Source organism: Pseudoliparis swirei, chromosome 23, assembly GCF_029220125.1.
Source record: "Pseudoliparis swirei isolate HS2019 ecotype Mariana Trench chromosome 23, NWPU_hadal_v1, whole genome shotgun sequence".
Taxonomy (NCBI): domain Eukaryota; kingdom Metazoa; phylum Chordata; class Actinopteri; order Perciformes; family Liparidae; genus Pseudoliparis; species Pseudoliparis swirei.
The window spans coordinates 17,367,261-17,386,843 of NC_079410.1; the positions used below are offsets into that span (position 1 = coordinate 17,367,261).

The 19,583-nt window shown below is 47.8% G+C and overlaps 1 protein-coding gene across 2 annotated transcripts; it reads left to right on the forward strand.

Annotated features, from left to right (window-relative positions):
• Positions 1 to 5,149: 5,149 nt before the first annotated feature.
• On the forward strand, positions 5,150 to 17,267 carry il2rb (interleukin 2 receptor, beta). 2 transcript variants are annotated; one of them, XM_056408024.1, is made up of 10 exons: positions 5,150 to 5,301; positions 6,333 to 6,430; positions 6,708 to 6,855; positions 6,961 to 7,027; positions 7,748 to 7,841; positions 9,272 to 9,417; positions 12,664 to 12,829; positions 13,122 to 13,224; positions 13,298 to 13,376; positions 15,970 to 17,267. In XM_056408024.1, exons 2-10 carry the CDS (start codon positions 6,346 to 6,348, stop codon positions 16,789 to 16,791), a joined length of 1,710 nt encoding a protein of 569 aa, XP_056263999.1. In that variant the 5' UTR covers positions 5,150 to 5,301; positions 6,333 to 6,345; the 3' UTR covers positions 16,792 to 17,267. The 2 variants fall into 2 exon arrangements, with proteins under 2 accessions (XP_056263999.1, XP_056263998.1); XM_056408023.1 differs by having other exon boundaries at positions 5,150 to 6,430.
• The last annotated feature ends 2,316 nt before the right edge of the window (positions 17,268 to 19,583 follow it).

The window sequence follows — 19,583 nt, forward strand, 5'->3', positions numbered from 1 at the left end:
CCTGAATGAACTGTAAGTGGTTTCAGGAAAATCAAACTTCCCCAGTTTTATACTTCATATTTTCTTCTCCTATACCTCAAGGTGACATATTGACAAGTGTTTTTCTAGAGCAGTGGTTCTCAAATGGGGGTATGTGTACCCCTGGGAGTTTGTGAAGGCCCTCTAGTGGGTTTGTGGAGATGTGAAGGCCCTCTAGGGGGTTTGGGGGTATGTGAAGACCCTCTAGTGGGTTTGGGGGTATGTGAAGGCCCTCTAGGGGGTTTGGGGGTATGTGAAGACCCTCTAGGGGGTTTAGGGGTATGTGAAGACCCTCTAGGGGGTTTGGGGGTATGTGAAGGCCCTCTAGTGGGTTTGGGGGTATGTGAAGACCCTCTAGGGGGTTTGGGGGTATGTGAAGACCCTCTAGGGGGTTTAGGGGTATGTGAAGGCCCTCTAGGGGGTTTGGGGGTATGTGAAGACCCTCTAGGGGGTTTAGGGGTATGTGAAGGCCCTCTAGGGGGTTTGGGGGTATGTGAAGGCCCTCTAGGGGGTTTGGGGGTATGTGAAGGCCCTCTAGGGGTTTTGGGGGTATGTGAAGACCCTCTAGGGGGTTTAGGGGTATGTGAAGACCCTCTAGGGGGTTTGGGGGTATGTGAAGGCCCTCTAGTGGGGTTGGTGGGATGTGAAGACCCTCTAGGGGTTTGGGGTATGTGAAGACCCTCTAGGGGGTTTGGGGGTATGTGAAGACCCTCTAGTGGGTTTGGGGGTATGTGAAGACCCTCTAGGGGGTTTGGGGGTATGTGAAGGCCCTCTAGTGGGTTTGGGGGTATGTGAAGACCCTCTAGGGGGTTTGGGGGTATGTGAAGACCCTCTAGTGGGTGTGGGGGTATGTGAAGGCCCTCTAGCGGGTTTGGGGGTATGTGAAGACCCTCTAGGGGGTTTGGGGGTATGTGAAGGCCCTCTAGCGGGTTTGGGGGTATGTGAAGGCCCTCTAGCGGGTTTGGGGGTATGTGAAGACCCTCTAGGGGGTTTGGGGGTATGTGAAGACCCTCTAGGGGGTTTGGGGGTATGTGAAGGCCCTCTAGTGGGTTTGGGGGTATGTGAAGGCCCTCTAGTGGGTTTGGGGGTATGTGAAGACCCTCTAGTGGGTTTGGGGGTATGTGAAGACCCTCTAGTGGGTTTGGGGGTATGTGAAGACCCTCTAGTGGGGTTTGGGGTATGTGAAGGCCCTCTAGTGGGTGTGGGGGTATGTGAAGGCCCTCTAGGGGGTTTGGGGGTATGTGAAGGCCCTCTAGTGGGTGTGGGGGTATGTGAAGGCCCTCTAGTGGGTTTGGGGGTATGTGAAGGCCCTCTAGTGGGTTTGGGGGTATGTGAAGACCCTCTAGTGGGTTTGGGGGTATGTGAAGGCCCTCTAGTGGGTTTGGGGGTATGTGAAGGCCCTCTAGTGGGTTTGGGGGTATGTGAAGGCCCTCTAGTGGGTTTGGGGGTATGTGAAGGCCCTCTAGTGGGTTTGGGGTATGTGAAGGCCCTCTAGTGGGTTTGGGGGTATGTGAAGGCCCTCTAGGGGGTTTGGGGGTATGTGAAGGCCCTCTAGTGGGTTTGGGGGTATGTGAAGGCCCTCTAGGGGTTTGGGGTATGTGAAGGCCCTCTAGTGGGTTTGGGGGTATGTGAAGGCCCTCTAGGGGGTTTGGGGGTATGTGAAGACCCTCTAGCGGGTTTGGGGGTATGTGAAGACCCTCTAGCGGGTTTGGGGGTATGTGAAGGCCCTCTAGGGGTTTGGGGTATGTGAAGGCCCTCTAGGGGTTTGGGGTATGTGAAGGCCCTCTAGCGGGTTTGGGGTATGTGAAGGCCTCTAGGGGGGGTTTGGGGGTATGTGAAGGCCCTCTAGCGGGTTTGGGGTATGTGAAGACCCTCTAGTGGGTTTGGGGTATGTGAAGACCCTCTAGGGGGTTTGGGGGTATGTGAAGGCCCTCTAGCGGGTTTGGGGGTATGTGAAGGCCCTCTAGTGGGTTTGGGGGTATGTGAAGACCCTCTAGGGGGTTTGGGGGTATGTGAAGACCCTCTAGTGGGTTTGGGGTATGTGAAGGCCCTCTAGTGGGTTTGGGGGTATGTGAAGACCCTCTAGCGGGTTTGGGGGTATGTGAAGACCCTCTAGTGGGTTTGGGGGTATGTGAAGGCCCTCTAGTGGGTTTGGGGGTATGTGAAGACCCTCTAGTGGGTTTGGGGGTATGTGAAGACCCTCTAGGTGGTTTGGGGTATGTGAAGGCCCTCTAGTGGGTTTGGGGGTATGTGAAGACCCTCTAGGGGGTTTGGGGGTATGTGAAGGCCCTCTAGCGGGTTTGGGGGTATGTGAAGGCCCTCTAGCGGGTTTGGGGGTATGTGAAGGCCCTCTAGGGGGTTTGGGGGTATGTGAAGGCCCTCTAGTGGGTTTGGGGGTATGTGAAGACCCTCTAGGGGGTTTGGGGGTATGTGAAGGCCCTCTAGTGGGTTTGGGGGTATGTGAAGACCCTCTAGGGGGTTTGGGGGTATGTGAAGACCCTCTAGTGGGTTCGTTAAGGCCCTCTAGGGTGTACCTGAGATTTAAATCTATTTAAAATGAGCATCCATTTAAAAACCTTTGAAAATAGTTATTTAATAAATATTCAATAAAATATAAGTGTAAGTTCAAAAACTGAATTATATATATGATCTATTATATGCGAAATACTGCGTATTTAATCTTTTTTTCAACCCAGAATGCTTTGCACTGGTCGCACTCGGCTGACACACAGAAGCTCTCTGGTCTAGAGACGAACGTGAAGCTGGAGGCTCCCGGGTCTCTGTGTGTGAACACAGCAGGATGGAGGCGGTTTCATCTGAAACCACTGAAACTTGCCTCTTGTCACCAGAGAGATGAGATCTGGATCCAATCTTCACTACGCGGAGGAGGAGGTCGAGGGGAAGGGTCGACCTGGAGGGACTCGGCGCCCAGTGAGCTGGTGACGGGGGTCAGGTGGAGAAACTCATCCTGGACTCGCATGAAGCTGATGTTGAGGGTGAAGTCGAAGCGGTTCACACGTCATCTTTTAAGAGGTCATGGGGGCGGAGCTAACTGCACTGTTGAGAAATGTGTTCTTAGTTTGTCTGTTCCAGTTTCTACACTCCTGCTTACTGTTAGTAACTCATTACTTTACTTTATATTATATCACATTGCATGAAATTACATTTTTTATTATATTACATTACATGACATGTCATTACATCACGTTACTTTATATTACATTACTTTACATCACATTTCATTTAGCAGACACTTTTATCCAAAGTGACTTACAACAAGTTAATTAAATCCCGAGTACAAACTCAGAACAACAAGAATCAAGAAAGTAACATTTCTTCAAGAAAGCCAAACTACAAAAATACCATGAATAATACAATAAGTAATACTATAAGTAGGCTAATACATAAGTAATACTATAAGTAATACTATACGTAGGCTAATACATAAGTAATACTATAAGTAATACAATAAGTAATACTATACGTAGGCTAATACATAAGTAATACTATAAGTAATACAATAAGTAATAGGCTACTATAAGTAATACATAAGTAATATATTTGTAGCCATTAAGTCATTGACGGTGTGTGTTCAATAGTTCTCATATAATTATGGTTAGCATGTTAGCATGTAGCTCATAGCAGCCTCACAGGATATCGAGCTCCGTCAGCCGGCCCCCACCCGGCAGGAATCGAACATACGAGTGTTTGACTTCTCCACTGTGACTCAAACCGGGTTTAATACAAGAAGCAGAATTAGTCATTTTATTAGTCATCTCCCCCCCCCCCCAACACACACACACACACACACACACTCCCCGCTCTGTCTTCGCGGTCTATTGATGAAGATGTCGTTGCGTTTCCTTTCCGAGCATCAAACGCCACGATGGCCACCTCAGCGGCTTCGTGGACTTTGACCTTCTGACCTTTTCCGGACGAGAAATACGCGCCTCCCCCCCCCCCGCCCCCGCACTGCGTCTCTGCTGTCGGCCCCCGGCCCCCTGCAGCCTGAAGCCCACTCAGGTGTTGCATCAGTTGTTGTTGCGGTTCCTCCGCCTGTTGCACAACGGCCCTTCATTGAACTTTAAGATCAGCGCTGATCTCTGAGCCTCATCCGCCTGCTGCGCTCTCACAAATGTTCCACCGTCCCTCTTTCTTCACCTCCATCTGCAACACGACTTTGTTGTTCATGTTCAGTCGGATTTTAAATGAATTTGCACGAATGAAAAAACGTTAATTCGGGTTTTAGAAACTAAATTGTATCCACAGTAGAAAACCGACCGGATGTCTGTGTGCACTGAGAGCGAACATAACACCCCCGTATTATTTATGATTATGAATGATCACCCCCAGCCTTGCAAACAAATGGTGTAACCTTTTTGACTTTCTTTTTTAACAGCAACTCTAGCCAGAAAAGGGATAAATAATCTATTCATTATATTTAAATCTTCACCATCTCTTGATTTTATAACCCTTCTTTATTCTAATATAGTCTCCAGACCCATAAATACGAGTCCCTCGCTCATGGCCAGGTGTCTGACACTTAAGTTCAATCACATGTTGAGCAATCAGAGATCAGAGGACAGCTGGTGAGGCCGGCTGCTGCAGCAGTGAAGCGTCCGGTGACCTTTGGGGTGAAGCGCCTCTTTCCCGCTTCAGAAGCTCACGAGGAGTAGATTCATGCGTCTGCAGCGGTTGCGGCTGTAGCGGCGGTGGTTTTGACGCTGTAGGCCTACAACTCTTGAGTGTGTGTGTGTGTGTGTTTTAAATAACCCCCTGTTTCTAATCCTGGTAGCTTTACTCACTTTAATCCTCTGAATCTTCCATTTTTAGTTTCAGTGACATCAAGTTCATAAACCACTTCATACGGCGACGTGCCGGCTCCCCGTCGTACGTCCTGACTGAGACAGGATGCGGTGTGCTTTGCGTCTCTTGTTTTTTCAGGTGCAATTATTATCTTAACGGCGTCCAGGTAGCTGTTGCTGGTGAGCAGGGGGAGGCGCCCCCCCCCCATCCTCTCGGAGCTTCACGAGGCTTCCTGTGAGCCTCACAGGCTATGTGGTTAGAAAATGTCACTGGGCATTTTAAAGAAGACAGAGGGGCGAGAGTGAGGAGAGAGAGAGGGATGACAAAGAGAGAGAGAGAGCGTTTGCGCAAGAGAACGACATTGTGATGTGCGAGTAGAAAGACAAAGAGGGGCGGAAGAAAAAGGAAGTCTTCTAAACTCGTCCGTCCAGCGATGCGGTTCCTCTCGGGGACCCCCTGCTGAGCGAGGCTCCTCGGGTACGTATGGCCGTCTTCTTACTGGTATTACCGAAATATTACGTTGAACACTTGAAATGATGGACAATTCACATAAAACTGAATAGATTAACTGCCTGAATCATACATCTGAAACATGAGATTCAATACCGGGTGGAACTTCACACTTGTAAACGACACGGTGGTTCAAAATGTCGACCTTACTTTGGGTTTCATTTTGACGTCTTTACTTCAGATTTAATTGACTCAAGTTGTGTCAACTGGCACATTGCCCAACGTGCCAGTTGACACAACTTGAGTCTATTTATATTTATTCTACCGCTTTCATCTTTTCAAAGTGTCTCTGACTGTTCGATTACGTTCAGATGATATGATGTCATTGTCCTTTGTTCCCCTCTGTGTAATATGTTATAGTCTCATATATACGTGACATATCGGCTCTTCCCATGAAGTCCCTTCCAGTCCTGCTCAGTTCGGCGTCATCCGGGGGCAGAACGTGAAGAACAAGAAATATCTTCATGATTAGGATTATTATTGGAATCTCCGTGGTTACCTAACTCTCTGTGGTGCCAATGTTCTCGGTCAAGTGTCACTTCTCGCCGCTCGTTGCCGCCTCCTCAGGATGAGCGTTCTCCTCAGGATGAGCGTTCTCCTCAGGATGAGCGTTCTCCTCAGGATGAGCGTTCTCCTCAGGATGAGTGTTCTGCTCGATGAGCGTTCTGCTCGGCGTTGATCGTCGTTCTCTCACGACTGTTCTGACTCTTGCAGTTTCAGTCACTCATAGTTTCGTCTACGTAGAAAAGAAACAGGACCGTCGACTTCTCTCGCTCTTCTCCATCCGCCCAGTTTCAGTTCAATATGCTTTGTTGACATGAATGTCACCAGGACAGTAGAGACAACAAATAATAATGAGGTTGTATAAAGAAAGGACGGGGAACAATTACGACATATTCTAAAAGTGTAAACGACCCTATTTGCTTTTTAAGTTCCACTCCCCCACTTCACGTCAACGTGTCTCACACATTGGTTCATTTTCTCTTCTCCCCTCACAGAGACGTGGCGGTCATGGCCGTGGAGATCCGGGCGTCCCTGTACGCCCTCGCGGTTCTGTGCTCGGTGCTCGCAGAACACTCTCACCAAGACCGGCGAGGTAAAGCCGAGCGCGGCCACGTCACTGGCCTCCCAGCAGAAAGTTATTTATCCACTATGTTTTTAAAAACATTTATATTGTCTTATCTTGTTGATTTGTTATGTTTGAAGCGCCTCTTTTCTTCAAGTCGTATCAGACATTTAGGGATCACAGGAGATCAACTGAAACACGACCATCTTTAATTCCTCAAACGGGAATTCTACTGGTTTCTCTCTGGAGGTTAAAGGAGACTACTGGTTTAGGTCCAATAGTCCCACCTCTCTCTCTCTCTCTCAAGGCCTCTCCTGCGTGAACGACTTCATCAACAACGTCAGCTGCACTTGGCAGCGCTCTGCCGCCGTGGCTCCCGGGGCGGACTGCCAGATCCTGTGTACGAAGATAACCTGGGACATCAGGGATTTCAAGAATATGAAAAAAAACATCACGTAAGATGTTCAACATGTTCATGTGACGTCGGCCTGTGGAGCTGATTGTCCGTCGGTCTCATTTAAAGCAGTTTGTGGTCATTTTCTGTCCATGTTCTCCCTCAGTGAAAGCTGCGAGCTGAAGCGACACCACAACGCCACGTCAGGCTGCAGCTGTGTCTTTAGAAATGAGGTAAGGCGATTACAAACCGACCCACCCTCAACAGAAAACTGGACTGAAATAATTAAAGAAATCCACGAGATGGAAAGAACGACTTTCCTTTTGAGACTGAGAAGGGACATGTACACAGCTAAATGGACAAAATGCATGTCAAAATAAGGAAGTTGGCAAGTGACACGCCGTCCAGGATTTGGGACTTTGTTGGCGCCAGAGACTCAGTATCTTAAAAAGAAAAGCACTTTGTTTCAGCAAGATGCAACCCATATATATGTTTAAAACTAAGTTAAAGATACCCTATGAATAGAACTCTTTGAATATATGTTGTACTAGTGATCTGTTTGTTGGACCGAATTGATGATCGACTGACAAGGTTGGTGAAGTGTTGCCTGGTTGTTTTTATTTTTTATAATTATTTTCATGCTTTAACATTTTTGTTTGTGGTTCCTTATGGCCCTTCTTGGCCATACACACACATGCGCACACATGGATAACCCGCATGGTCAATTTGTAACTTTATTTTTAGGTTTTATTATTATTATGCATTCTTACATAAATAAAATATCAAGTATTAAAAAAAAGAAGAGGTAAATCCCATATCCATATAAAATATAAAGCATGAACACATATAATGGATTATTTTTCATTTGTAGGAAAGATACTTCCACTTAAGGATAAATCCATGAGTGTTATGGACATGGAGCGTCTTCATGTTGTTGGTCATGTGTCCCTCAGGAGTTCAACGCTTACACCAACCTGCCCTGCATCCGGGTGGAGTGCAGCGGGGCGCTGATGGAGCAGCTCTCACACTACTCACCGTTCCGTCACAGTGAGCTGGGGGCCTTTAGTCGCTTCTGTTGTTCACTAAATCTGGTTCTGAAAGACGTTTGACAGAATTTCTCATTTATAAAAATAAAAGTCAATGAAAAAAAGTAAAGTCTTCGTCATGGCAACGTGTTGAGGGTCTGCAACGCGTCAGGGCCAGAAGGAGTGTGACACAAATATAATCTGTGTGTGGGCCTGAGTGTGTGTGCGTGTGTGTGCATGTACTGTATGTGTGTGTGTGCACGTGTGTGGCGTGTGTGTGTGCGTGTGTGTGCGTGTGTGTATATGTGTGCGCGTGTGTGCGAGAGTGTATGCGTGTGTGTGCATATGTGTGCGCGTGTGCGTGTGTGCGAGAGTGTATGCGTGTGTGTGCGTATGTGTGTGTGTGTGTGTGGCGTGCGTGTGTGTGCGTGTGTGTATATGTGTGCGTGTGTGCGAGAGTGTATGTGTGTGTATGTGTGCGCGTGTGTGCGAAGTATGCGTGTGTGCGTATGTGTGTGTGTGTGTATGCGTGTGTGCGAAGTGTATGCGTGTGTGCGTATGTGTGTGTATATATGCATGTGCGTGTGTGTGTATGTGTGTATATGCGTGCGTGTGTGCGTGCATGTGCGTGTGTGTGTATATGTATGCGCATGTATGCGAAATGTATGCGTGTGTGTGCATCTGTGTGTGTGTGCACGTGTGTGTGTGCGTGTGTGTTTATGTGTGTATATATGTGCGCGTGTGCGTGCGTGCGAGAGTGTATGCATGTGTGTGCGTATGTGTGTGCGTGTGTGCGAGAGTGTATGCGTGTGTGTGCGTATGTGTGTGCGCGTGTGTGTGTGCGCGTGTGTGCGAGAGTATGCGTGTGTGTGCGTATGTGTGCGTGTGTGTATATGTGTGCGTGTGTGCGAGAGTGTATGCGTGTGTGTGCGTATGTGTGTGCATGTGTGTGTGTGTTTATGTGTGTATATATGTGCGCATGTGCGTGCGTGCGTGTGTGTATATGTGTGCGCATGTGTGCGAGAGTGTATGCGTGTGTGTGCATCTGTGTGTGTGTGCACGTGTGTGTTTATGTGTGTATATATGTGCGCGTGTGCGTGCGTGCGAGAGTGTATGCATGTGTGTGCGCGTGTGCGTGTGTGCAAGAGTGTGTATGTGTGTGCGCGTGTGTGCGAGAGTATGCGTGTGTGTGCGTATGTGTGCGTGTGTGTATATGTGTGCGTGTGTGCGAGAGTGTATGCGTGTGTGTGCGTATGTGTGTGCACGTGTGTGTGTGTGTTTATGTGTGTATATATGTGCGCGTGTGCGTGCGTGCGTGCGAGAGTGTATGCATGTGTGTGTGTGTGTGAAAATGTCGCTTCTGTTGATTTTTGTGGTGATTTTTTCAAATGTTACATAAATATAATCTGTGTGCGCGTGTGTGTGTATGTGTGTGTGTGTGTGTGTTTTCAGTCAAAATGCATCCTCCAGGTGTGCCCAACGTCAGCAGCTCGGCCAATGAGACGAGGCTCTCGTGGAGTCGGGGCGAGCCGTCCTCCGACCTCCTCTCGTCTCTTCACTTCCAGGTTCAGATCAAACAGAAGGGCGAGTGGTGGAACGTGAGTGTCACACACACACACTGTACACACATGCACTTAAATCACACGCACAGCAGCAGCACTGTGAGGCGGCGGTGATGTCATCACACTGACGTGAGGATGTTGGCCACTGTTTAGCAAACATGAGCCAATTAACACAAAGTCTGCCAACAACTTTGCTTTTGTATTTCATCCACCATCGTCTGTTCTTCATGTCGCATGCTCACATTTATTGTGGGTTTATTGTTCTGCACACACACACACACACACACACACACACACACACTTTGATGTAAAACACAGAACAAGATGCCTGTCCCTGCCTGCTCACTCCTCCTTTGAATGCCTTGCATTTAAATGCAAATCGCCACTTTCCATTACAGTTCTCCTGATTTACCGGCCCCCAAAACCGAACCCAGCCTTCATCTCCGAGATACATGACATCATAACCACACTCTGTATAACCCCAGGGAATATCATCATACTCGGTGATTTTAATATTCATGTTAACAACCCCTCTTCCTACTCTGTAGCTGAATTCCTCAATCTTCTAGACAGTCTCAACCTCACTCAACATGTCAATGTCCCAACACACTCCAGAGGCCACACTCTTGATTTGTTGATCACCAACTCCCACCCCAGCAATCTGTCAGTGCACGATCTGGGCGTGTCCGACCATAAAGCCATCTCAATGGAGCTACCTACCCTGTCCCCCCTCAATAAACCCAACAGACAAATCAGTTTCAGGAACCTTAAAAACATCAACCCAGTCATCCTGACTACTGACCTCCGCCATCTCTCCGCTGCCAACCTCCCTTCAGTCACTGAACTCGTGGAGCTCTACAATTCATCACTTAGCACTCTCCTGGATTGCCATGCCCCAGTCAAGACCAGAACTGTCAACTTCACATGTTCAGCTCCCTGGTACACCAGTGAGCTGCGGCTACTGAAGAGAACGGGGCGTGTCCTTGAAAGGCGTTTCAAGGACTCAGGACTTGCTGTTCACAAACTAGCCTACCGGGAACATCAGAAGGCCTACAGCAAATCCCTCAGTGACACACGGTCCCGGTTCTACTCCCACATCATTAACAATAGCCCTGGTAACTCCAAGCAACTTTTCTCAACCATTAATCATCTCCTTAAACCTCGGACCTCCCTACACTCAGACAACACGCAGGAGCGATGCAACAGCTTCATCTCTTTCTTCAAAACAAAAGTAGGCATCATCCGCTCCCTTCTTTCCAGCCTCCCCGCCCCCCCGCCCTCCCCTCTCTCCAGCCCCCTGCCCCCAGCCCCTGCCCCTGCCTCACCGCCCCCTCTTCTCCCAAGCCCCCCCGCCCTCCCTACCTCCCTGCCCCCCCATCTCTCCAGCCACCCCGCTGTCCCTGCTCCCCTGCTCCCTCTTCTCTCCCGCCTCTCTGCCCCCCCTGCATCTCCAGTCACATCCGCTGACCCTCTGTCCGGAACTACTCAGCCCCTTTGCTGTTTCACGGACATCACACAGCATGAGGTTGAAGTCATCTTGAGGAAGATGAAGCCCTCGACCTGTGCCCTGGACCCATTTCCCTCAGCCCTGATAAAAAACCACTCCTCTGCAATAAGTCCCCTGATCACTAAAATCATCAACCACTCCCTCCGGTCTGGCCATGTCCCCACGTCTCTGAAAACTGCTGTCATCAAGCCGCTACTCAAAAAGCCCAGCCTTGACCCCCAAGTACTTGCCAACTACCGCCCAATCTCCAACCTCCCTTTCCTATCAAAGGTGTTGGAAAGGGTAGTTTCTGCCCAACTCCACAACCATCTCAAATCAAACAGTCTGTATGAGAAATTCCAGTCTGGTTTTCGCTCTGGCCACAGTACTGTAACTGCTCTGGTCAGGGTCACAAATGACCTGCTGATGACGGCTGATGCTGGCTCTCCATCACTACTTATCCTTCTTGACCTCACCGCAGCATTTGACACCGTGGACCACTGCATTCTTCTACACCGCCTCCACTCCTCCATCGGACTCTCTGACTCTACCTTGGCCTGGTTCACATCATATCTCACGGACAGAACGGAGTATGTGTCCCTCGGAGGTGCTAAGTCAGAAATGCACCCTGTCAGCTGTGGTGTCCCTCAAGGATCAGTCCTTGGCCCCATCCTCTTCACTCTGTACATGCTCCAACTTGGTCGTGTCATCAGCCGGCATGGAATATTTTTCCACTGTTACGCTGATGACACCCAACTCTACATCAAAACCAACCCAACCCCCTCTGCAGCCCTATCCACACTCTCCACCTGCCTGGAGGAGATAAAGGCATGGATGACGGCTAACTTTCTGCAACTTAACAGTTCAAAAACGGAAGCCATTCTCATTGGCACCCCACACCAGACCCGGTCATCCACTATCACCAGCATCAACTTCTCCGGCCACGACATCCACCTTTCATCCTCAGTCACTAACCTCGGTGTCAGAATGGACCCTCACCTGACCTATGAGGCCCACATCAAACATCTTTGCAAGACCTCCTTTTTCCACCTCAGGAACATTGCAAAACTCCGCCCCACACTCACTCTCTCTGATGCCGAAAAACTTGTCCATGCCTTTGTCTCCTCCAGGCTGGATTACTGCAACGCACTCCTCATCGGGATCCCTAGCAAGAACATCCAGCAGCTGCAGTACATCCAGAACTGTGCTGCTAGGATCCTGATGAGGGTGCGGAAGTACGACCACATCACACCCGCCCTCAAATCCCTCCACTGGCTACCGGTCCAGTACAGGATTAAATTCAAAGTCTCCCTGCTGACCCACCAGTGCCTCCATGGCACTGCCCCCCTCTACCTTAAAGAACTCATCACCCCCCAATCCTCCCCACGCCATCTCCGCTCTGGACTGGCCAACCTCCTCCAGCCTCGGAGGACAAGGCTCCGAACCATGGGCGACCGCGCCTTCTGTACAGCTGCTCCCAGTCTGTGGAATGCTCTCCCCGACCATTTAAGGGCACCGCAGACTGTGGATTCTTTTAAAAAAGGCCTGAAAACCTATCTTTTTAGAAAAGCGTTTGATTGACTACTTTTTAAACTCTAAAGTCATTTATGTTTGGTTTTATTTTATTTATTTTAATTCTTCTCCTTTGTTTGTTTTTAGTTTTTCCCCTTTTTGTGCAATGTAGCACTTTGAGATCCTTCGTTGGATGTAAAGTGCGTTATAAATTAAATTTATTATTATTATTATTATGTTTGAATCCATTCAGTGTTTTTGTCTGAACGTTGTCATGTGACCAGCGGAGCAGCTCTCTGATCACACTGGAGCCGAAGCTCAGCTTCCCTGCTGGGCGGCTGACGGGGGTCCGCCGGGTCCGGGTCCGGGTCAGACCCGTCGTTCCAGGGAGCCACTGGAGCGACTGGAGTCCGACGGCGTCCTTCTTGGTGACACCTTCACGGGGTCAAGGTGACGCCATTTGGATTTATGTGCTCTTTAAACGACTAAAACAATAAAACATGCTCACAGCTCTCATCTCAAGAGGAACTAGACATCTACCCTGTGGGGTCCCAGACTGACCCCTGACCTGCTGGGAGATGATCTGTTAGGCGTCCGGTGTGGTGCCTTTTTTATTGGTCAACTTTTACTGTGAAAATAAACAAAAGTTCTGCTCGCTTCCCTGTGAGTCAACAGACAGAATGAACTCTTTGTGTCTGGGTTGGGATGATGATGATGATGATGATGATGATGTCTTCTTCAGAGTCGCCTCTGGGTCAGACGTCACTGGTCATGAGGGGAGTGATGTTCAGCCTGGGCGTTGTCATAGTGATGCTCGTCCTCTACAGGAGCTGTGCGATCAAGAGGTGTGTGCTTGTGTGTGTGTGTGTATGTGTGTGTGTGTGTGTGTGTCTAATGGTTTTCTTTTTGCCATTTCAGGCTCCTCAAAGGGAAGCCAGTACCAAACCCGTCGACATACTTCCACTCTCTCCACTCTGAACACGGAGGAAATCTAAAGGTGAAAATAAAACGTTGTTTTAACCACCATCTCGTTACCACACAGAGATATTTACACACACACACACACAGCTAACACAACTGTAACACTCATATGGCGGATTAACCTTTTACTTAGATTTTTTAATACATGTATATGAGTCTTGATACTAATCGGCCTGTGAAAACAGTATCATATGATGATGATGTCATCGTGATGTCATAGTGATGTCATCGTGATGTCAGGGTTATCTCAATTAGCCGGACCCGTACTTTGGGTTAAAAGTTATGACATCTGTCTTAGCTGCTTCCATTTGAACAACGTTGTTTTATATCTGTACTGTGAGAGTCCACCACGTATACGCCCTGGTCCCCTCATGGTCCTCATGGTCCGCTCATGGTCCTCATGGTCCGCTCATGGTCCCCTCATGGTCCTCATGGTCCGCTCATGGTCCTCATGGTCCGCTCATGGTCCTCATGGTCCCCTCATGGTCCTCATGGTCCGCTCATGGTCCTCATGGTCCTCATGATCCGCTCATGGTCCGCTCATGGTCCTCATGGCCGCTCATGGTCCTCATGGTCCCCTCATGGTCCTCATGGTCCGCTCATGGTCCTCATGGTCCTCATGATCCGCTCATGGTCCTCATGGTCCGCTCATGGTCCTCATGGTCCGCTCATGGTCCTCATGGTCCTCATGGTCCTCATGGTCCGCTCATGGTCCTCATGGTCCGCTCATGGTCCTCATGGTCCTCATGGTCCCCTCATGGTCCTTCATGGTCCTTGCGGTCCGCTCATGGTCCTTGCAGGTTCATGGTCCGCTCATGGTCCGCTCATGGTCGCTCATGGTCCCTCATGGTCCTCATGGTCCCTCATGGTCCTCATGGTCCTCATGGTCTCATGGTCCTTGCATGGTCCTCATGGTCCGCTCATGGTCCTCATGGTCCGCTCATGGTCCTCATGGTCCCCTCATGGTCCGCTCATGGTCCTCATGGTCCTCATGGTCCCCTCATGGTCCTCATGGTCCGCTCATGGTCCTCATGGTCCCCTCATGGTCCTCATGGTCCGCTCATGGTCCTCATGGTCCCCTCATGGTCCTCATGATCCGCTCATGGTCCTCATGGTCCGCTCGTGGTCCGCTCATGGTCCCCTCGTGGTCCTCATGGTCCGCTCATGGTCCTCATGGTCCTCATGGTCTCCTCATGGTCCTCGTGGTCCGCTCGTGGTCCTCATGGTCCCCTCGTGGTCCTCATGGTCCCCCAAGTCTTCAGGATCCTCTCTACTCCGTCCTCTCCGGGGTTCGGCAGACCCTGTTAGCCGTTGAGTGGCGTCTTTGTCTCTCGTCAGTTGGCGGTTCTGGTTTCCGGTGAAGTCAAAGTGTGTCACCGGGCCGCCGCAGGGTGTCCCGGTTAGAGCCGCTCACCAGTGGCGGCTGGTGATTTTTTTGGGGGGGGGGGGCGCAGTTTAAATATCACTCAACAATGAGAAGAAAAGAGGTTTTGAGTAGAATATTGTAAAAAACAAAGCTTTATTTCAAGAACACAGCGTGCTCAACACTGTCCAATAACAACTATCAACACACTGTGACTTTGGGCATGAGAGGTTCAGAGCAGCTTTAAGGAACATTGGGTTGGGTTTCAGAGGTTTGCAAAATAAAAGAGTTTCACCCTCACATGAAAGAGGTTCAGAGCAGAATAGAGTCAGAAAGAGATCACATGTTACATTGGGTGACAGAGCAGACCCACTACTGTCAAGACAAGTAGCCTCCTCTCTTTAAAGTGGTCAAACTTCTCAATAACTCTCTGGTTAAAGTCAATCATGTCTGTAACCAGCCTGTTTCATTATTCTGGAGGGAATGTGTCTGTTTTTCAGAACTTCTTCGTTGTGTTTCGATGCCAGTTCGGTCTCCTTCTGCTGACTGTAAACAGGGTTAGCTTCAGGCTGTTAGCGAGTTAGCTTCATGCTCTTAGCTAGATAACTGCGGCAAGATTCGTGCTTTACACTTGTCTGCAGCTCTTTAGATCCCTCCCCCCATTGTAGTCCAGAGAGTTTCAGTCCCTTTGGAACAACAGACAGGGGAAATTAAACAGCGCATTACTCACTGAGCCTCCAGCTGACAGCTCCGTTAGCAACCTGCTCCCGTAGCTCCGTGGAGCTCTCTGGCTGAGGGAACATCTCTGATCTGCCGAATAGTCCAATCACGTGAAATAATAAAACGATGTCATTGGCCAACGAGCGCACATTTTTGCGACCCAAGATTCACGTTTCATCCGCCAATGAGAAGCCGGTCCTTGCCAAAACGACTGAAATATTTTCTCGATGCCGTACACACGTTAGATCGCCTCCAAAAAGAGGAGGGGCTTCTCTCCGTGATAATGGCGATATATTATATTTTTTCACATTAACTTAAGTGGTTGTTGACAGGCTGACGGTCTCCCACACACATTTAGCGCGTCAACACGGTATATTTACTATTTAAATGATTTGGCATATAATGTTTTTTGACAGGATGTTTTTTTTTCTTTTTTTTTCATCTACACATTTTAAGAGGGGCGGCGCCCTAGCGCCCCCTATGGACGAACCGCCACTGCCGCTCACTCACCCTCTCTTTCACGTAGAAATGGCTGAATCCTCCGTCGGCCTCCGAGCCGTTCTTCGCGGCTCCGCCACGCGACAGCTTCTCCCCGCTGGACGTCTGTTCCACCGGCGGCGAGGACCCCTCCACCTCCTCCACCTTCCCCTCCTCCGGCTCCTCCGGCTCCACCAGCGCCCTGCTTCACCTCGGGTCCCACCCTTCGGCGGGCTTAGACACCAGCGGGGTCGTCGACAATTCCTCCTCCCCATCATCCTCCTCCTCCTCCACATCTTCCTCCTCCTCCTCTTCATCCTGCTTCTCCAACATGGGCTACTTCATGTCCAGCTCCTCCGGCAGCTCGACACGGACTGACCCCAACCCCGCTTACTTCACCTATCAGGAGGATTTCCACAATCTGCACGACAGCCTCTCCCTCCACCCCTTCCTCCACCCCTCCCTCCACCCTTCCCTCCACCCCTTCTCGACCTACGAGAGCTTGAAGAGGGAGCCGCAGAGCCCGGACTCCGGCTTTGGCATCGGAAAGGACGACGAGGACAAATGTGTTGCCATCGTAGTAGAGGACGAGGCTTCAGACGGTGACCCGGACCCTCCTCTTCTCATCCTCACTCTCCATCGCTCTGCCCAGATGTGCCCCACCTCCTCTGCTCCAACCCCTCTGAGCACTCCCACTTTGATATCCTCTGATCGCCAGCAGGTGGAGGTGGCGGCGGCAGGTGGCAGCCCTGCGGCCTGGCCTCTGGCCGGCGCCATGTGCAGGTCTTCCTCCATGCGCGTGGAGCCCTGCAGGACCGGCTACCTGACCCTCAAAGAGCTGCAGGCCACATTCAGCAATAAATCCATATGAAACATCAGGAATGTGTTAAAAATAATCCCTTTTTAAATAAATCCATATGAAACATTAGGAATGTATTAATAATAATCCCTTTTTAAATAAATCCATATGAAACATCAGGAATGTATTAATAAGAATCCCTTTTTTAAAAATCTATATGAAACATCAGGAATGTATTCATAAGAATCCCTTTTTTTTAAATCTATATGAAACATCAGGAATGTATTCATAAGAATCCCTTTTTTTTTAAATCCATATGAAACATCAGGAATGTATTAAAAATAAACTGGTTCTAGACGTACGGACTGGCAGCGCTGGTCCCTGTGTAGCCGATCCGCATGTATACTGTATACTGGTGTACGATACCTCACTGTTGAATGTGTACAGGATGCTTCATTTCTTCCAAAGCCTGAACGTTTACTATACTTTAAAGTAAATGCTTGTGTCTGTTATTATTAACTGTGTTTTAAAAAATATATAAAAATACCGCTTTTTGTTATTACTTTAATTTAAATCTTACAAAGACATGTTGTGAGAGCGCTTTAAAACTACTAGTATCATCGTATTATAAAAAATTCATAAAATCTTCATTCCTGCAGGCAGATCTGTGATTTAGATTTAAACGTTTATAAATATTGATGAATTACCTTTCGTAGAGAACCTATGAGCATGGCTTTGAAGTCATGCAAAGAGTTGTAGTGCACTTAATGTAAGTGACTTTAGATAAAAGCGTCTGCTAAATGACATGTAATATAATGTAATGTAATGTAATGTAATGTAATGACCCGAGCCGGCGCTTAAGGGAGTGAAGCTGGCTGACATTTAAACATTTAATTAATTGATTTTAGTTAATACTGCTTTGCCACCGAGGTTTTTGGTGGTCCATCTCATTTGCTTTGTGAAACTTGAGACATCATTTGGTGATGTTTAAAAGATCAAGTTATCACCTCATTAATCAGAGCAAACGGTTATTTCACAAACGTATCATCCCCTTCATAACGTTAAATTAATCGATTGGTGTTAGTATAATATTTATTTGTAGATCCGTGACGATGTCATTGGGGTCAGCTGTAAATGCCTCTCCTCGTCTGTTGTGACATCTGTGCAGACCAAACAAAAGAAAAAAATAAAGGTGCAGATAGAAATGGGTCACCCTCTGACTTCCTGTGTCGTTGTGGAATGAGGTCTGGGTGTGTAGGTGTGCGTGTGTGTGGGGGGGGGGGCACAAACGAGTGGTGTGCGTGTAGTTGTGAGTGTTGACATGTCCTGTCAGGTGGTCCTGGCGGTGTGTGTGTGTGTGTGTGTGTGTGTGTGTGTGTGTGTGTGTGTGTGTGTGTGTGTGTGTGTGTGTGTGTGTGTGTGTGTGTGTGTGTGTGTGTGTGAGTGAGTGAGTGAGTGAGGGAAGGAGAATGTGTATTAGAGTGTGGTTTGACATTTAACTGGAACCAGTGGCATCCGTTCCCCTCACAGTGAATATATATATATATATATATATATATATATATATATATATATATATATATATTCACTGTGAGGGGAACGGATGCCGGATAATATTTATATATATATATATATATATATATTTATATATATATATAAATATATAGATCTAAATATTATTTTTTGATATATACTGTATATAATATATATATACATATATTATATATATATATATTGTACTGTATAACAAAATTAATATATATATATATATTTATAAATACATATATATATTATATACATATATATATATTTCCCAGAATAGTACGTCAAAGAAAAACATACAAAGAAACATACAAGATGTCAAAGAAAAGTCATAAAATACTGTGTTATGTGTTTTTTCCAATTAGTTGTAAAAAGTATTAAAATACTCCATTAAAGTTCAAATGTCTAAAAATTGATGATGATGATGATGATGATGGTGATGATGATGATGATGATGGTGGTGGTGATGATGATGATGATGGTGATGATGATGATGGTGATGATGATGATGATGATGGTGATGATGGTGATGATGAAGGTTTTCGATGTGGTGTCTCAGCTCCATCTAGTGCTGCTTCAATCCACACAGAGACGTTTCCTCTGTTTCCTTTAAACCAGAGCGTTTACCTCCTGAAGCTAAAAGACACAAAGAGGCAAAACAGAAGTAAAAAGTAATCGTGCAGTCTTGTGTTCAATTCTGAGGAACTTGCTTAAACTATTTTACTTCTAAATACACTACAACTGTTTGACAGACCTTAAAACCCATTTATTTAAATCTGCTTTTAGCCTGTGATATTAGTGTTTATTATTTTGTTTCTCACAATTGACATCTTTTGTAGTTTTGCTATTGCGTCTTTAACCGAGTGTGTTAAAAGTTGCAGTCTTATGTGAACACGAAGTGTTTACACGACAACACACATAATCACCTGTAGCTGTGGCGTCATAATGAGGTCATCAGGTTGTTCACCTGTAGTACGAGTAGTAATGGAGAACGCCGCTGGGTTGTGGGAATAATAAACATATTCGTGATTAGATAACTTCTCTGACTACTTTCTCCATCTCACGAGTGTATCTCCTGTCGCTCCCATGTGTGTGAACATGACTCTGGAAAGTGACCCAGAGTGAAGCAGAGAGTCCTCCTCCTCCTCACTGCTGAGGTCTGCAGAGTAAAGCTCTAGCAGGGAAGGATCAGGATGGAGGCTGCAGCGTGTTTCCCCCTCTTCATCGGATCAGGATGGAGGCTGCAGCGTGTTTCCCCCTCTTCATCATAGTAAAGGATCAGGATGGAGGCTTGTGTTTCCCCCTCTTCATCATAGTAAAGG

What these genes read in the sequence shown, in the direction of transcription:
- il2rb (XM_056408023.1), top strand. Translation starts at nt 6,346, where the DNA reads ATGGCCGTGGAGATCCGGGCGTCCCTGTACGCCCTCGCGGTTCTGTGC. An exon ending in CTCTCACCAAGACCGGCGAG is followed by an intron (nt 6,431 to 6,707) that starts GTAAAGCCGAGC and finishes CTCTCTCTCAAG; the next exon opens with GCCTCTCCTGCGTGAACGAC. An exon ending in GACACCTTCACGGGGTCAAG is followed by an intron (nt 12,830 to 13,121) that starts GTGACGCCATTT and finishes TGTCTTCTTCAG; the next exon opens with AGTCGCCTCTGGGTCAGACG.